Raw genomic sequence first — 15,313 nt, 5'->3', positions numbered from 1 at the left:
GCTTAGGTTCAGAATTTGTAGTTAGTGGTTGTATTCACTTTTAGGTTTGTTTATTGCCTTTATGTGAGGTGATTTCCTGATTGCCCTTTTTTGGATCATGTGGGTGATCATGTCATTCAGGTTTGTGCTATATATAAAACCTGAACTATGTATGTGTTCATTGTCTAATGAAGAGCTTGTAGGCTCGGAATGTCACCTTTGATGAGAACATAATACTTTTGGAGCTGTGGTGTGCCAAATTTCTTCTTAGTTTTAGGTATTTACGTGGTTGAGCACTCACATTAAGCCCTTCAGCCTGTTGGATGTGTGCACTTCGATTATCTAAAGTTATACAATGGACATTTCATCATACAGTTCTACTACAGCTTTTTGATGTTTGTAGGGGTTGCTAAGTTTTGTCCCTTTCTCCAGTTCTGCTCTGTCTTGGGATATCTGATAAGAATCCACATCTGAAAGTATTCAGATTATACTACAAATTAATGAAATTTACATCACAATTACAATAAAAAGTTGTTTATTAATGTGATTTAGTGTTTTTTTTTTTTTTTTTTATCTCAGGGATATGACTAGCCCTTACATAAACTATAAATGAGTCAGGAAAGTAGAGGGGAGATACCGATCAGAATATGACACATGCCATGTAAAACACTTCAAACAAGTAACAGTGACACTGTTAAATGTCAATTTACATTCTTAGGTTTTCCACAAAAGAAAGGACATTTTTAAGTACATTTACTCCAAGATTTTCCCGGGGACCTTCAAGTGGATCAATTTGTTCTGTGAGTTGTTTCATCTCATCATCAGTCACAGTGAACTGGTTTGGAGGTACGGTAACTCGTTCAAGCCAATGCACATGAGATACCGCTCCAGATACAGAATGACTGTCACCACCAACAAGCTCTGCTGAATTAGTCTCTCCTCCAGTGGAGTCTGAGGGTCTTGCAAATATCTCCTGCATTGCAGTACTTGGCAGACTCTGTTGTGCCAGGCAATCCCGGACAAAGATTTGTAGAGGTGACTGGTGTCTCTCGGTTCGTAAACCATGATTGTTCCACTGGTGTTTAAAATTTGTCAAGTCTTTGTTAATTCTTGGGATGTAGACATATTGCAGAGCCCACATGTGCATTTCATTATCTACATCCACAATGCCCTCACTCTCAAGAAAGTGGAAAAGGTCATAGTACACATTTGACACCCCACGCCACAGATCGACCCAAAGTCTTTCAATCCTCTGATTGTGTGTACTTCTTCCTCTAAGAGCACTCCCTCGTTCAGTGCCTCTGAACAGGTTCATGAACAAGCACACTGCATTGTTCTCTCCCCCATGGTCAGTCCTTACTCTGGAAGGGACTCCATATTTGGAAATGGCATCCAAGAAGCAGTTCATGACAGTGCTGCTGCGATTGTTGTTAGATGCTTGGAGAAAGGTGACAAGCCGACTGTAGCCATCAATGGCACCATGAATTACTATCCTCCATCTAAATTAACACAAATACATAATTACTTAGTTGAGCATAAAACCTGCATTAGACAACAACAAAATATCCAATGAAGGGTGTGCTTTAGATGTTCTACAAGAGCACTGTTACATCCATTTCAACAACCCTTTTTATGCAGCCATACTGATTTCTGTTAATGAACTGCTTAATTCTGAAATTTAGACTTTTAAAAACAAATTTTAAATTTAGTGACTTAATGGCATTTTGTTAAAGCAACAGAATAATAAAGTGGTTAAGGCATAATGCAATGTTTAAGATTGCATTTAAAAAGAAAATTACCTTATTAGTTTGTGATTTCCATCAAGATGCCATAAAGAATTAGGTCCTGCGACACGGTAGGACCTTCTACGTAGTCTCTGAGACATTGCTCTGAGAGCTGCAGCCCTTGGGTTGACACGATGCATACTGCTCCGCACTCTGCACCTCTGAACCCGAATTCCCTCTGTCCTCAGTTGTGCTCGAACTGCCTCTGGTCCAAGTTGGTCATTTCCAGCCACTATATCCCTAATTTTTTCATCTAAATCTGCATCAGATATATCTGAGTATGAGGAAGACTGCAACAGATTGAAGCACCTGGAAATATATATCCAAGCATTTTAACATTTAATAGGAGCGCTAAAATAAATCAAAAGTTGCACTCAGCATTTTTCCCAACTCATTATGATCTAATGAGATGAGTACTCCAGTCAGCCTAAACATATGACATTTTAATCTAGGTGGAGCAAATTCCCAAATATGTTTCTATTGTTATAAAATGCTTTGGATAAAAGTGTCCACTAACTGACTAAATGTAAATATAAATAAAATTCACTTTATTAATCGGGTTACACAGTGTAATTACACATTTAAGTACTAAATAATAATAATAATAATCTAGATGCACTTACTATAGGGTTGTGGTTAGGAATAGGATTAGGGTTTAGTTTATGGTCAGTATCATGTAATTATGCACACTACATGTAACATATGTAACTGGGATAAAATAAAATGTTTCCATCATTTTATTAGTTTTGCATGACAAATACACCTGTGAACAGGGTGTAATGTGTGTAGTCAATGGATATTAGTTATTATATTACATAACTTACCTTAAACGTCGCTTGACTGTGGATATGGAGGTGTGTAGAATTTGTGCAATCTGTTTTACAGTGAAGCCACAAGACAACAAAAATGACAGCTGATCCTGTGTAATGACATAAGATGGTGCACCTCTGGATCCACTACGAATCAGTGGAGGTCGATATACAGTGCTGTCTGTAGAATAATTATAATATATTGCTTTTATAAACAATTATAAACAGACTTCTTAATTTTTCAAATAGTTTGTATGTCTGTGTGATATGTTATGCTTAGCAAAATTATTCAAAATATATTACTGTAGATGTCAAGTTACTGGCCATCAAAATCAGACAATCTAACTGGAGTTTACTGTGAGTAATTAAGATTGTTTGATTGCATTTACCATCCTGTGCTCTTGGTTCAGAAGTTTGAATCTCCTGAATAAAATCTGATACTTCATGGATGATCTCATCTGCTGCCTGAGTATGTAGAAGAGTCCCCTTTGCCCATTCCAGGCTCCTCAGCATGGTTTGAAGTCTAAAAAGTAAATGTTTTTTTTTTATTATTATTATTTTTATATTAAATAAATTAATAACAATACATAATTTTTTGCTTTGTTTTAAATAGTATATCATGCTATGTTTTTTTAAAAAGAAAGAAAAATAACCTCAAAACTCATTTTAAAGTCTAAAAAATGTTGTTCTAACATGTTGCTTTAGAAAGAAATATTCAATTTACATTTAGGCTACACTGTCAATTTTTTTTAATTAATTTATTTATTTATTGAAGCTGCATCTGAATCATTATTTACATACATTTAATGAATAAAACAGCTTGGTTACCAGCATTCTTCAAAATATATGTTCCCCAAAAGAAATATAGACATTTAGGTTTGAAACAACATTGGGGTGGGTAGATGTTAATAAAAAGAATTTCAATTTTTGAGAAACTATATAGCCAATATATTTTAAACATAAACTAAAAAAGATACTCACTGCTAGTAGGTGTCAGTAAATGTTTAAAAATCATTCAGTCCATTCGTTCAAACGACTGATCATTTTCAAAGTTGGAATTATTTGTGATTCCTGTAATAACTATATGAGACAGTTCATTCTGGCATTTCCAGCAATGCACATTTTGTGTGTCTACCTAATCAAACACACCTGATTTAACTCATTAGCTCATTAAAAGAAACTCAGGGGACTGAAAAGGCAGTGTCAGATAAGGAAGACATACAAAATGTACAGTGTTGGGGGGTGCCCAGTTCCAGGGTGGAGAAACACTGTAATGCATCTTGTTTGCTTCCAAACAACTGCATAAAATGTATTAAGATGACTTAACATAGTTCTGGGGCATAAAAGTTAGTAAATTGTGTTAAAAAAAATATTGTGCCATTATTGTGCCATTAAAATTAGCAAGTTAAATCAACAGCTCATGTAATCGTGTCTATCAAAACGTGACCGTTACAACTCTAACTAAATTATTTTGGAGAACATAAACACAATCTTTACCTGTTTAATGATGACTGAAAAACAGCAGGCCCGGGATTATCAGACAGTAAAAGGCGAGTGCAGTCATTAACAGTGTGTTTACACTGCAAAACAAACGCTCTTCTTGCCATCTTCGCGCTCTTGCAAACTGGATGCTCTGACTTGCCGTAGAGTCCTCGTAGCCATGAGAGGTGTGTCCATGTAGATGAGCGAATAAATTTGCATCTTAAGTGGCGTGTCGCGTTAACTTAACGTCGGTCGGCGTGTGGCGTTATTTTAACGCCTGGTGGCGTCTGGCGTTAACTTATCACGTAACGGCGCTTATTTAACGCCTGGCGGCGTTTTAAAATGAATACGGCGTTGAAAAGCACGCGTATTCTGACCCATTTGGCTTTCCATATGATCCGAGTCCAGCTTCGAAGGCTGAAGCTAACGACTCGCGTCACGAGACTCATCGCTGAAGGATAACGTTAACTCTGGCTGTGAGAATGAACGTCTCGAGTTTCAGAGACTGCAAGGTAAGTTAGGAATTTGTTTACAATGTGTAATTGGCAATACAAGTTTAATAGTTTCGCAAGCAATCTGTGTGTGGGTTTATCGAGATAAAAGTAGCTAGCTGCAAATCAGAATTCGTTCCAAATATCTCGTAAGCGTTTGCTAGTTTTGATTTATTAAATACCCGAAATTTGGAACGAACTGTTATTTCACCATGTCTGCAGTGCACTTTACAGACAGGACAACAACTTTGTATAAAATGCCACCTACTAACGTAGCGTTGTAAACAATGCAAAGAATAAATGCAAAAAAAAAAGAAAAGAAACTCTGTAAGGGTTTCGGGTTGTCAGCAGTTTCTTTATCACAATAGATCAATTCCTCCTTGGTAGAAGAAGTAAAGTTAATGGGTTTTGCATGTTGTTCTGCACTGTATATTGCAACAGATATTGTATTAAATATTGCTTTGGGGGCACAAAACTAATTCAAGCAATCTTACATTGCCAACATTTTCAATTACCCTTCATACAGAATATCATCTGTGTTGTGCATGTGTTGTCAGGCATGGAAATCTGAAGGTCTGCCGTTGTCCACCAGCAGTAATGAGGCCTGTAAACTATACGATGCTATACTCTCTCAGGTACATATACATACTGATACTGTGATAACTGAGTGCTTTTGCTGATGCATATATAATAACCTGAAAATTACTGTCTCTGGTGATCAGTATGTGACCTGGCGTAACAATGAGACACTGGGAGGAATAGAAGGCTGTATTACATCCGTCAAAGCTGCAGACCCGGACTTTGGTATGTGATTGCAACACTTAACAGTGCACTCTGTTAAAAGTCACTGTAAAAAATGTTGTAAATGGCCTCTGGATTTAAATAGTAGTATCCTGTAAAAATGTTTTTGTATATTACTCCACAGTGATTTCCCATATAATATTTTAAGTAATTTTATCTCAGAAATCAATAATGTCCATTTATTTATTTATTCGGTAAGTAGCCTTTTAATAAGTGATAATGTACATTCATCTGGTTATTATTGCAAGATAAGCTCCTTCACGGTGATACAAGCCATTCACGGCTTTCTTAAGTCTTCATTAGTCTCTTATGTGCTGCAGTGATGGGTCATGTGATCTCTACTGGGCTGGAGCTGGTGGGAACAGGAAGTTCAGTCCTGCGAGATGAGAGATTGGCCAGCGCAGTGAGGAGGACCCTGGAGTTGGCAAACTCTCAGGAGCTCACATCCAGAGAGAGGAGCCATGTGAAAGCCGTGGAGCTCTTCTCTAAAGGGTGAGTTTACACAAAGCAGACCAAGTGTACAAGAGCACTCCACTGGTGACATAACAAACATTTCACATCCTCCTACACAGGAGGTGGATGGCATGGAGATTTTGCAGCCAATGTAATAAATTGAGTTTTTTCTGACTATTTCTAAGCCAAGCTGCCTTTGGCCCACAAGCAGTTATAAATTGGTTCTTTTGAGATTCATCTTCACTGTATCCTTGGGCAGTAAAAAGTGTGACTGTCAAGTGAAAGTTTAGGTCTGATTAAAGTCTTTGAATAAAGAAGCCTTTCTTACAGAAGTTTTCCCATAATTTCAGTTCTCAGCACTAATTAATTTGCTTTACTAAAACCAAAAGTAAAAAAAAAAAAACACTTTTAAAAGAGGGTTTGGAGGTGACTAACATATTTTATACATTATAGCCGGTAAAAAAATAAATGTCAGGTTTGAAAGGGATTTGTGATACTTTTGACTGTAGTGCAGTGTTATAAAATAAAGCTATTAAAATCATATTCATTAGCTGCAATAAATGTGAAATAAAATATGAATATTAAATGAGAAACCTAAAAAAAAAAATACTGAATTACTAAAATTACAATGGTAAATAGAAGTATAGAATAAAAGCTAATTAAAATATGAATATATACTATAGTAGTATATAGAAAACATCGTTGTGTAAATGTTAAATAATTGTTATGAATGTAGTACAGTAGATTGAATGGTGTGTTTCAGAGCCCTGCACAAGGCCTGTGAGGTTTGGGAGGGGATTCTGGTGGATCACCCCACAGACATGCTGGCACTCAAGTTTGCTCATGACGGGTTCTTCTACCTGGGTGAACAGACTCAGATGAGAGACTCTGTGGCCAGGGTTCTGCCGCACTGGAAACCACATATGCCGTTTTACAGGTAGGTGCCTGGCCAGTGCTCAACCAATCTAAATGCTGGCTTTAGATGTGTTTTTTACCATGTGATGAATTGTAATACTTTGATAATTATTAATAATTATTTTGTTTATTTTTAATTTACTAGGCTAATTTCTTTATACCTTTCAAAGGTCAAGATTGGTCTATGTGACTAAAACTATTTAAAAATTTCCTGTAAGTGTAAAATTGAAAATGAAATGTTTAACTATAAACTTTTTTCTATATAAAATGTTGTTTTTATTGGATGTTTTTCTCCAGTTATCTTAAAGGGATGTATTCCTTTGGGCTTCTTGAGACTCGTTTGTATGATGAAGCTGAAAAAATGGCAAAAGAGGTAGTTTTGTTTAACTGTTGTTTATTAGTATTGCTCACTACTTTTTAATGTTATGACACTATAATGTAAATAAATGACTAATTCGGCTATTAAGCATGCAATATTGATTATAACTGTATTAATATTTTATCTGATAAACATTTTTTATACAGTAGACACAGTAAATTTGCTGTGCTTGTCTTGCAAAAGTGAAAACAAACAGAATTATAATAACCATTTTCTCAACTCCAATTAAGTCCTGTCTACTGGACAATGAATATTTTATAGTTCCCCACACAGAAAAAATCTCTTATATATTTTTTATTTATTTTACTTGCCAGCAAATAAGTGAATACAATTACATTTAAAGTAGGTATTAAAGTATTATCTGCTATATAAAATAACTGGTAACACTTTAGAATAAGGTTCCATTAGTTAATGTTAGTTAATGTATTAATTAACATGAACAAACAATGAATAATACATTTATTACTGTATTTATTCATCTTCGTAAATGTTAGTTAATGAAAATACAGTTATTCAACTTTTGATTTAAATAATGCATTGTAAATGTTGAAATTAACATGAACTAAGACTTCTTGCTTAGTTCATGTTAACGAAAGTAGTTAACTAACATTAACTAATGGAACCTTATTCTAAAGTGTTACCAAATAACTTTATAATTCCTTATTAACTGAATGCACCGTTATTGTAATGCATTATGCCTGCAGGCCCTGGCTCTGACCCCTGAGGATGGTTGGAGTGTCCACGCTGTGGCTCATGTCCATGAGATGAAGGCAGAGATGGACAAGGGACTGAAATTCATGGCCTCTACAGAGAAAGACTGGATGGTCAGTCTCAGAAATACTGCAGAGAACATAGAAAGATTAACATGTAGAAGACCATGTAGAAGCAAACTGTGTAGCAAATAGTGTATCGTGTCAATTTCTTATTTCTTATTTCTCCTTTAAAGGTGTGTGACATGTTGGCATGCCATAATTACTGGCACTGGGCTCTATATCACATTGAAAAGGTAAAATTGAAAAGGCAACAAAATTATAACCACTACAAAAAAATGTTTTTTTATCCATGTTTGTTCATTCACTTCATAAACCTCAGGCGTTTTAAAACATCTCAAAAATGGTTTATAATACACACACACACACATACACATACACATATATACATATATATATATATATATATATATATATATATATATATATATATATATATAAACACATTACAGTAATTATGTTTCTTTTTACATATATGCGATTTATTCTCTTTCTTCCACAGGGGAATTATGAAGACGCTTTGAAGATTTTTGATGAGCAGGTCAGTGCACTACTACTGTCCACATGCTACTAAACATTATACTTACTAACAAAGAAGTGGCATAATACTACAGTGGTTTCCAATTTAATACCATGTTTTTTGTTTGTTTCTTTCTTCTGTGTATCATGGTAATAGCATGGTATTCTTTAAAATGCATTGGAGTACCATGTCAGTACCAAGGTACTTGAATCTGTTACAACATTCAGTGTATATCAAAGATAGTGCCATCTAATAATACTGACAGTACCACTACAACACTTTCTGTTTCAAGAGTAAGATAAATGTTGCAGGCAGACAGTGAATCTAATTAGCCATACCAGATGAGAAGTGTAAATCATGCCATGTGTTCAGTACGGATTGTGACAGATTCAGGCTGGTAAAAGTTGAACTGATTTAGACAAGAGTATATGGGTGTCAGTGCAAAACATTTAAACTAGACTCTTGAATTTATAGGAATCATTCACTCATTTACTGTAGGGACACACTGTAAACAGACCATCAGTAAATGGTAATTAGATGTTTTTCATTTAATAACTGATAATTCTTTATCTTTCAAAATCTTTTTGCACCTGTTAACAATGGACTGTTGATTATAAAGGAGTGTCCATATACATCCTGCGGTGTATGAATTTATTTCACGACCTGTCAGACTCATAAGATTATGTGATAATGTTAAAGAAGATGTGTAATGTGTATAGTGGTAATGTGACATTTAAACCTTTCTCCAGGTTTCTCAGCGCTGTGTGAAGTCTGGAGCCATGCTGGACATCGTAGACTCTTGTTCACTGCTCTACAGACTAGAGCTGGAGGGTGAGATATCATCCCAACTCAAAATAGAGTTGGAAAACAATCCACCTCACGGTCTCTGAGCAGGAGCAGACAAATCTTTCTGTTGAGTCCGTTTCTGTTCGGAATCCATCAATAGCCAGGGCGTGCTGAACACACTAGCATTTGAGCGTTTAATCAGTGCAGGTTGTCTAAAGTCTGTGCGAGAATATAACAAATCTAAATAATAATATATAAATATATGAATATTGTTAGGCATGTTCCTGAAGCAGTTTATTTTTGGTAAAGAAAATGTGGGCATGGCTTGTATTATAAATAACAGGACTGGGCTAAATTTAAACAGAAAAGACACCGGAATTCGTTTGATTTTGTATAATAATGATAATATAAAAGATACACTAATCTTTATGCAATTTATATGTAAAAAATCCTGATTTATGCTTAAAAAAAACATTAAAGCAATTTTGCCTTATAAGAGAAAAGTGATACATTCTCTGAAAAATGAAAAACTATTTAAAACTATCTCAAGCTTAGACGATGCAAAAGTGCTGATTAAGAACATTTTTGCTATCAAGTTCCTTGTTAAGGCTTGAGAAAACATGTTTCTCTTCATGTTTCTTGAACGAAGATACATGTATTGTGCAATCTGTGAAGTTCAGGTCATCTAGAAGATATTTTATCCTTTGGAACATGAGGATTTGTGACGTTCCACAGAGAAGATAAAGGGAAGTTCCACCTTTCTGCCCTTGATCTTAGGGTGATCTGATTTGAAAAATGGCTTACGTAACATAAAACTGCCCTTGCTCCATTTTATTAAGCCTATTTTTGGGCACAGTACTGACATCATGATCTGTTTTCAAGGATGCATTTAAGGTCTTTGGTAAAAGCGTATAGTCAGGTTTTATAAAGCTTTTCACAAAACATATTTTAAAACAACTTTACAGAAACATTAACTAGAAATACTAATCAGTATGTAGTCATAATGCTAATTTAGATCAAATAGTGCAATTATTTATTTTGTTATTAATGAAGTAGCATCTGAAGACTTTTAAAGCATGCGAATTACCCTGCAAACCATGCAGCTTTTTTTTAGTTTGTGTTCTATGAATACATTTAGCAGCCAGTGAAGCGTCCCTCGCTGTCTGGCTGGTTTTGCTGCTGGTCGGCAAGGTTCAGAAACTGAATGTGGTTGGTTGATAAGAGGAATAATCGGGCTGAAATGCATCAAAAGTTGTGCGGCTGTGTGTATAAAATGTTTTTCATTGCAGGTGTGAGCGTGAAGGACCGCTACCGAGAGCTGCTGCAGGTGACCCAGCCACATACAGAGGACCACACGTTACTTTTCAATGACCTTCACTTCCTCATGGTTTCCCTGGGCAGCAAGGAGACCACCACCACTCAGCGCCTGCTGGAGAGTCTCCAGGAACTAGCTAAGTGAGCCGCAAACATTACATAACCCACTCAAGAGATTACATTACAGCCAGGTTCTGCTCACGGGTGGGAGTTTGTGGAGGATGAGTTGTGGATGAATGTAACGTGTCTTGATTTCTTAGAAATGTCCCTGCTCCGGGGAAGACTAGGGTTTTCTAGGCTGATGCGCTGCATGCATATTTATTCCAATTTGTCACATCAGCCAAAACAAACGTCCAGTAAAAGTTGAACAGAATGAGCACAGAGTGTATCGAGAGTATAACCAAGCACAAAAATACATTCCTTGTCGGCATGCTTTGGTTTATAAGATGATGGAGAGGAATCCTCTGGGAGCTGTATTTTCAGTAAAGCATCTGTTCAAATAAGGCAGTGTTTTCACAAATAGCACAAGGTTTTTCATTACCCCCTCTTAATATTTAGGCTTTTGGTAACAATCTGACATACACACACACTCAAAAAAATAAAAATAAAATTAGACCTTTGGGTTGACACTGTATTTTATTTCTACTCACCATTGGAGTAAAGTTTGGATAAATGAATAAACCTGAAGAAAATCAACAAACTAAACTCCAATCTTTTGCAGTGTCTTGAAAATATATATATAGTATTTCTGTGTCCTGCATGTCACGTTTTTGGAAGTCACTGCGAAATCTGTGCACAAATACCCATTCTGTGAAATGTCCATTTTAACACGTTCCCTCCTCCAGAGACCCGGCAGAGAACCATCAGCTCCAGATAACCGAGCGTGTGGGGCTGCCCATGTGTCAGGCTCTGCTGGAGTATGAGCAGGGAAACTACAGTCAGGCCGTGGAGCTGCTCAAACCCATCAAACACCGCTTTGTAGAGATAGGGGGCAGTGACGCTCAGGTCTTCAACCGCTTCACTACTGTACAATACATATAAGATAAGCAGTGATTCCATTCTAAACAAACTCTTCATTTGTTCTTCTGCAGAGAGATGTTTTCAGTCAGCTTCTTATTCATGCTGCCATGAAGTCAGGAGACAAAGAACACCAACGGTTTGCCAGGTAAACATGAAAGTGGAAAATGGTTTTCAAATAACTAATTTGTTGTCTTTTGTGCTTTAATGCTGCACTTTAAAGGAGTTGTTAAGCTCACAGTTTAAGTTTGAGACACATAACATTGTCCTTATGCAGAAAGAATGTTAAGTTTACATACCTCTGGCAGAATCTAGAAGATGCTTCAAACATTTTGAAAATAGAAGTGAGATCAAAGATAATAATAATAAAATTAATAATAATTTTATTTGACATAATAGGTGTGTTCATAATGTTCCACGTAGAAGCAATAAATAAAAATAAAAAATAAACAAATCATTCAGTTTGGTTAATATTATTTGTCTGGTTAAATATATGAATGTATTTGTCAACAGCTTCAGCAGCAATAAAAAAAATATGTTTTAGTTTTCACAGTGAAATAGAAATTAAATTAAAAATTTATATTAATTTGTAAAAAAAATTATAAATATACTTCACGCATTTTTTGTTTGTTGTGGGTGGAAAAAATCGAATTTGAAATTGCATTTGATAGAGTTTGAGTTTTATGTAATGAGAATGTTTGTTTCTTTAAACCTGGGTTTTTTAACTTGGGAGTTTTAAGGGAACTGATTCCTTTTTTACCCTCCTAGTCGCTATCAATGAATCTGTGTTATTAACACAGATGTCTTGCCAAGCTAATAGTGCAAAAAAATATATACTTTAGATAACTGAAGATCAAAATAATAGATCAAAAGGCCGTGGCCTTTCAAAAAAGAAAAATCTGTGAAAATGCGCTGCATCCTTTGAACTGGTTGTGAACAAAGGCACACAACATTCATTTTCATGTAGAAATTAGTAAAAACTCCCATACTAACCCACAGGGTTCCCATTAAAAATGAATTGTCATGTTAGTTGATGTGCTAATTATAACCAAACTGTCCGCAGATGCCAGGTATTTCTGTGTAATTCAGATTCAAACAGAAATTTACATGATGAATTTCATCAGTATTCAGTGCTCAAAAATCGAAACTCTTCCAAACTGCAAACTCCCACCTGTTCTTCACAGGTCGTGCATAAAATGAAGTGCACGTGAATATTTTTAAAATGCCTCATTCAGACAGAAATGTTCTCCTGCAGGAACTTTCTTGGACACTTTCTGAGGAAGCAGGTGTTGTGTGTTTTTGTCCCTAGATCCATGCTGATCGAGAGAGACGCAGTGCGGGCCAAACTCCCCGCTCACAGACCGGCTGATCCAGAGAGCCCACTCCTTACATGTTTAAATTCAGACCCCTTTCCCTACATGGTTAACTGCCTGTTCTCTGTCAGTTTAATTACAGGCCACTTTCCTAGCACATTTGACTATAGACATCAGATCAGAGAGCCTGAGTACAGCCCAAGAGCAGCACCGATTAAAGTCTTGTGTTTAATGGGTTCACTCCTCCAACAATGTCAAACTGTTAGTCTAATTGCAAGGAAATCTTTGAAAAGATTTTCATTTTGCATGATTTAAGTCCAAACAGCAGACATGCAACAAATGACCATGATCATTCAGTGGTGTGTGCACTAAAAATAAACTTAAAAATATGACTCCAGACTTTTGAATTTGTAATGAAAAAAATAGCAATCCTTTACAAACTTATTTTTATTTTTTATCAAATAACAGAAAAAATGTAAACCAAAATAGCAAATAAATAAGAACTGGCTCCAAGGCAGAGTGAAATGAAACTGAAAGGAAATTGTGTTGGAAGTGAGAGAGCAGTCGGTGCAGAATGAAAGCATCACTCCAGAATGTGAGAGAGTTTGGCGGCACTGCAAAGGATTGTCTGCTGCCTCTACATGACAGATCCCATCTCTTTCTGGATCTCAGAAATGAGGATCTGAGACAGAACGATGCCTGCGATCTGTAGATCAAACAGAAGAACTGTCAGGACAGCAGTGTGTATGGAGAGAGGATCATAATTTCAGCTTTTGCCCAACGTTGTCTAACAGCTAACCCTTCCACATGAATTATTAAAAAGGTCACACACAGATACGCTTCACTGAGTTGTAATAACAGACACAATATATGGCCAGTTACTTTGTCAGTTTCTGCTCCACCAATGAGAATAGTTTATAACAAATCCGCTGCAGAATGGACTAGTGTAACTCACTGTAAACGGCAAGAAAATACTTTTTTTCCTTTCTGAATGAACCACTGATTCTGAATGGTTGAATGAACGACTGAAAAACTTGCTCACTCAAAGACAGTCAGGCCTAAATGTTTTGTACCTGAATGAATTTTGAGTGAACTGGGTGAATGATTTAAGTACTTTTTAACCCCTTACTGTAAGACACAAACTAAGGGCCTGTTCCAGTACCTGCATTTGCAGAAATATACCGCCAAGATCCAACAAAGGATAAATGAATGGAAAATGCATCATCAATTGGCCTTTTTTTTTTCTTGGTTGATACACAATGTGCATCCTAGTGGATGGAGCATAAAACTACAAGTTACTTGTTGATGAAACATTGTGTGGTCATTACTTGAGTTGTGCTTTGGCTCCGCTGTTTTGCACAGATCAATCTGATGATGTGATAAGTATAAGCCGCTGCTGTTTTGACAACAGTTAAAAATAAATGTACAAAAGTTTGGCAATGCTGACACTAATAATGGTTGCATTTCTTATCAGATAAGGTGAAACAGTTATAACTATATAACTTGGCTTGGCTGTTTAGAAATTGACCCTAGTTTTGTGAACCTAGTCAGCGAACAGCAAATGTGACGCTATGCTATGCAATGTTGATTCATGATTTATTACAGACACTGTTGCTTTCCCTTTTATGCTTGCAAAACACTTTACTTGAGGTTTATTTGTTGTGACTTCAAGCTTTTCTGACACCTTCAACAGAATATGCACAGTGCCATCATGTCCATGTAAACATCACAGAATTTTCTGCCATTCCTTTCACGTCAAACAATACGTCTGAATACTGGAAAATAATTAAGCCCATAAACCACACAGCTTTTCATTCTTAAATGTGACATTTTCTTCTGTTTTGTTTAAGGAATTGCATTTCATCCGCTCTGTCCCGTTTAGAGAGTGTTTATCCAACAATCACCGTAGACATTTGCCCAAGGGAACAGAGATCATAATATTTAGGTCTGCCAAGGAGTCGCTCTAAATCGCTGATCTATGTTCTGTTTGAGTCTCTTATCAGCATTTAGACACGTTTCACAGATTTAGCATTTCAGCCAAGCAGCGGTCATTCACTGTCTTGAGAGGCAAGAAAACAATTCAGAACTCATAAATTCTCCTCGAGTTGCTGCTGTGGCAACTGTGTTGAAATTGAATCTTTGTATTACTGATATATTTGGTAAACCCAGTCTTCACAAAGCTCTTACTGATGTGATTATAACTGGGGTAGTTAGCGGCACAGGCCTTCATCGTTAAAGATAAAGGCACAGAGGAAAGGCACAACGCCGACTTGACATTTTCAATCCGTCTTTCGTGGCACTTTGTTGCAGAGTGCAATAAACCAATGACCACATACAGTTTTGTTGAGGTGATTAGATGAAGAATAATACAACTTTACTTTTGCAAAGTCTGAGAACTACAAAGACTGAGAACGAAAGGGGAGGGATTGTGTTCAAATAAAGGATCAAAATGAAGGATCACTGTATAACTGAACTCAAATCGTACATTTCTGAAAGGCCT

General features: G+C 36.2%; 2 protein-coding genes across 2 annotated transcripts; one reads left to right on the top strand and one right to left on the bottom strand.

Moving 5' to 3' along the window:
- Positions 1–12: 12 nt before the first annotated feature.
- LOC113097204 (uncharacterized) lies at positions 13–2,743 on the bottom strand. Its single transcript, XM_026262423.1, has 3 exons — positions 2,588–2,743; positions 1,779–2,072; positions 13–1,478 (listed from the first exon to the last, which is right to left on the bottom strand). Exons 2-3 carry the CDS (start codon positions 1,901–1,903, stop codon positions 686–688), a joined length of 918 nt encoding a protein of 305 aa, XP_026118208.1. The 5' UTR covers positions 1,904–2,072; positions 2,588–2,743; the 3' UTR covers positions 13–685.
- A 1,687-nt stretch (positions 2,744–4,430) lies between these two features.
- LOC113097200 (tetratricopeptide repeat protein 38-like) lies at positions 4,431–13,049 on the top strand. Its single transcript, XM_026262420.1, is given in 15 exon segments — positions 4,431–4,566; positions 5,103–5,180; positions 5,268–5,349; positions 5,667–5,838; positions 6,563–6,736; positions 7,012–7,087; positions 7,798–7,917; positions 8,040–8,099; positions 8,366–8,404; positions 9,133–9,214; positions 10,459–10,624; positions 11,329–11,488; positions 11,575–11,648; positions 12,810–12,840; positions 12,842–13,049. Coding segments are annotated over 15 exon segments (1,401 nt in total). The 5' UTR covers positions 4,431–4,536; the 3' UTR covers positions 12,899–13,049.
- Positions 13,050–15,313: the final 2,264 nt, after the last annotated feature.

The sequence above is a fragment of the Carassius auratus genome, unplaced genomic scaffold, assembly GCF_003368295.1.
Source record: "Carassius auratus strain Wakin unplaced genomic scaffold, ASM336829v1 scaf_tig00216140, whole genome shotgun sequence".
NCBI classification, from domain to species: domain Eukaryota; kingdom Metazoa; phylum Chordata; class Actinopteri; order Cypriniformes; family Cyprinidae; genus Carassius; species Carassius auratus.
This window is presented reverse-complemented; position numbering and strand designations above follow the sequence as displayed.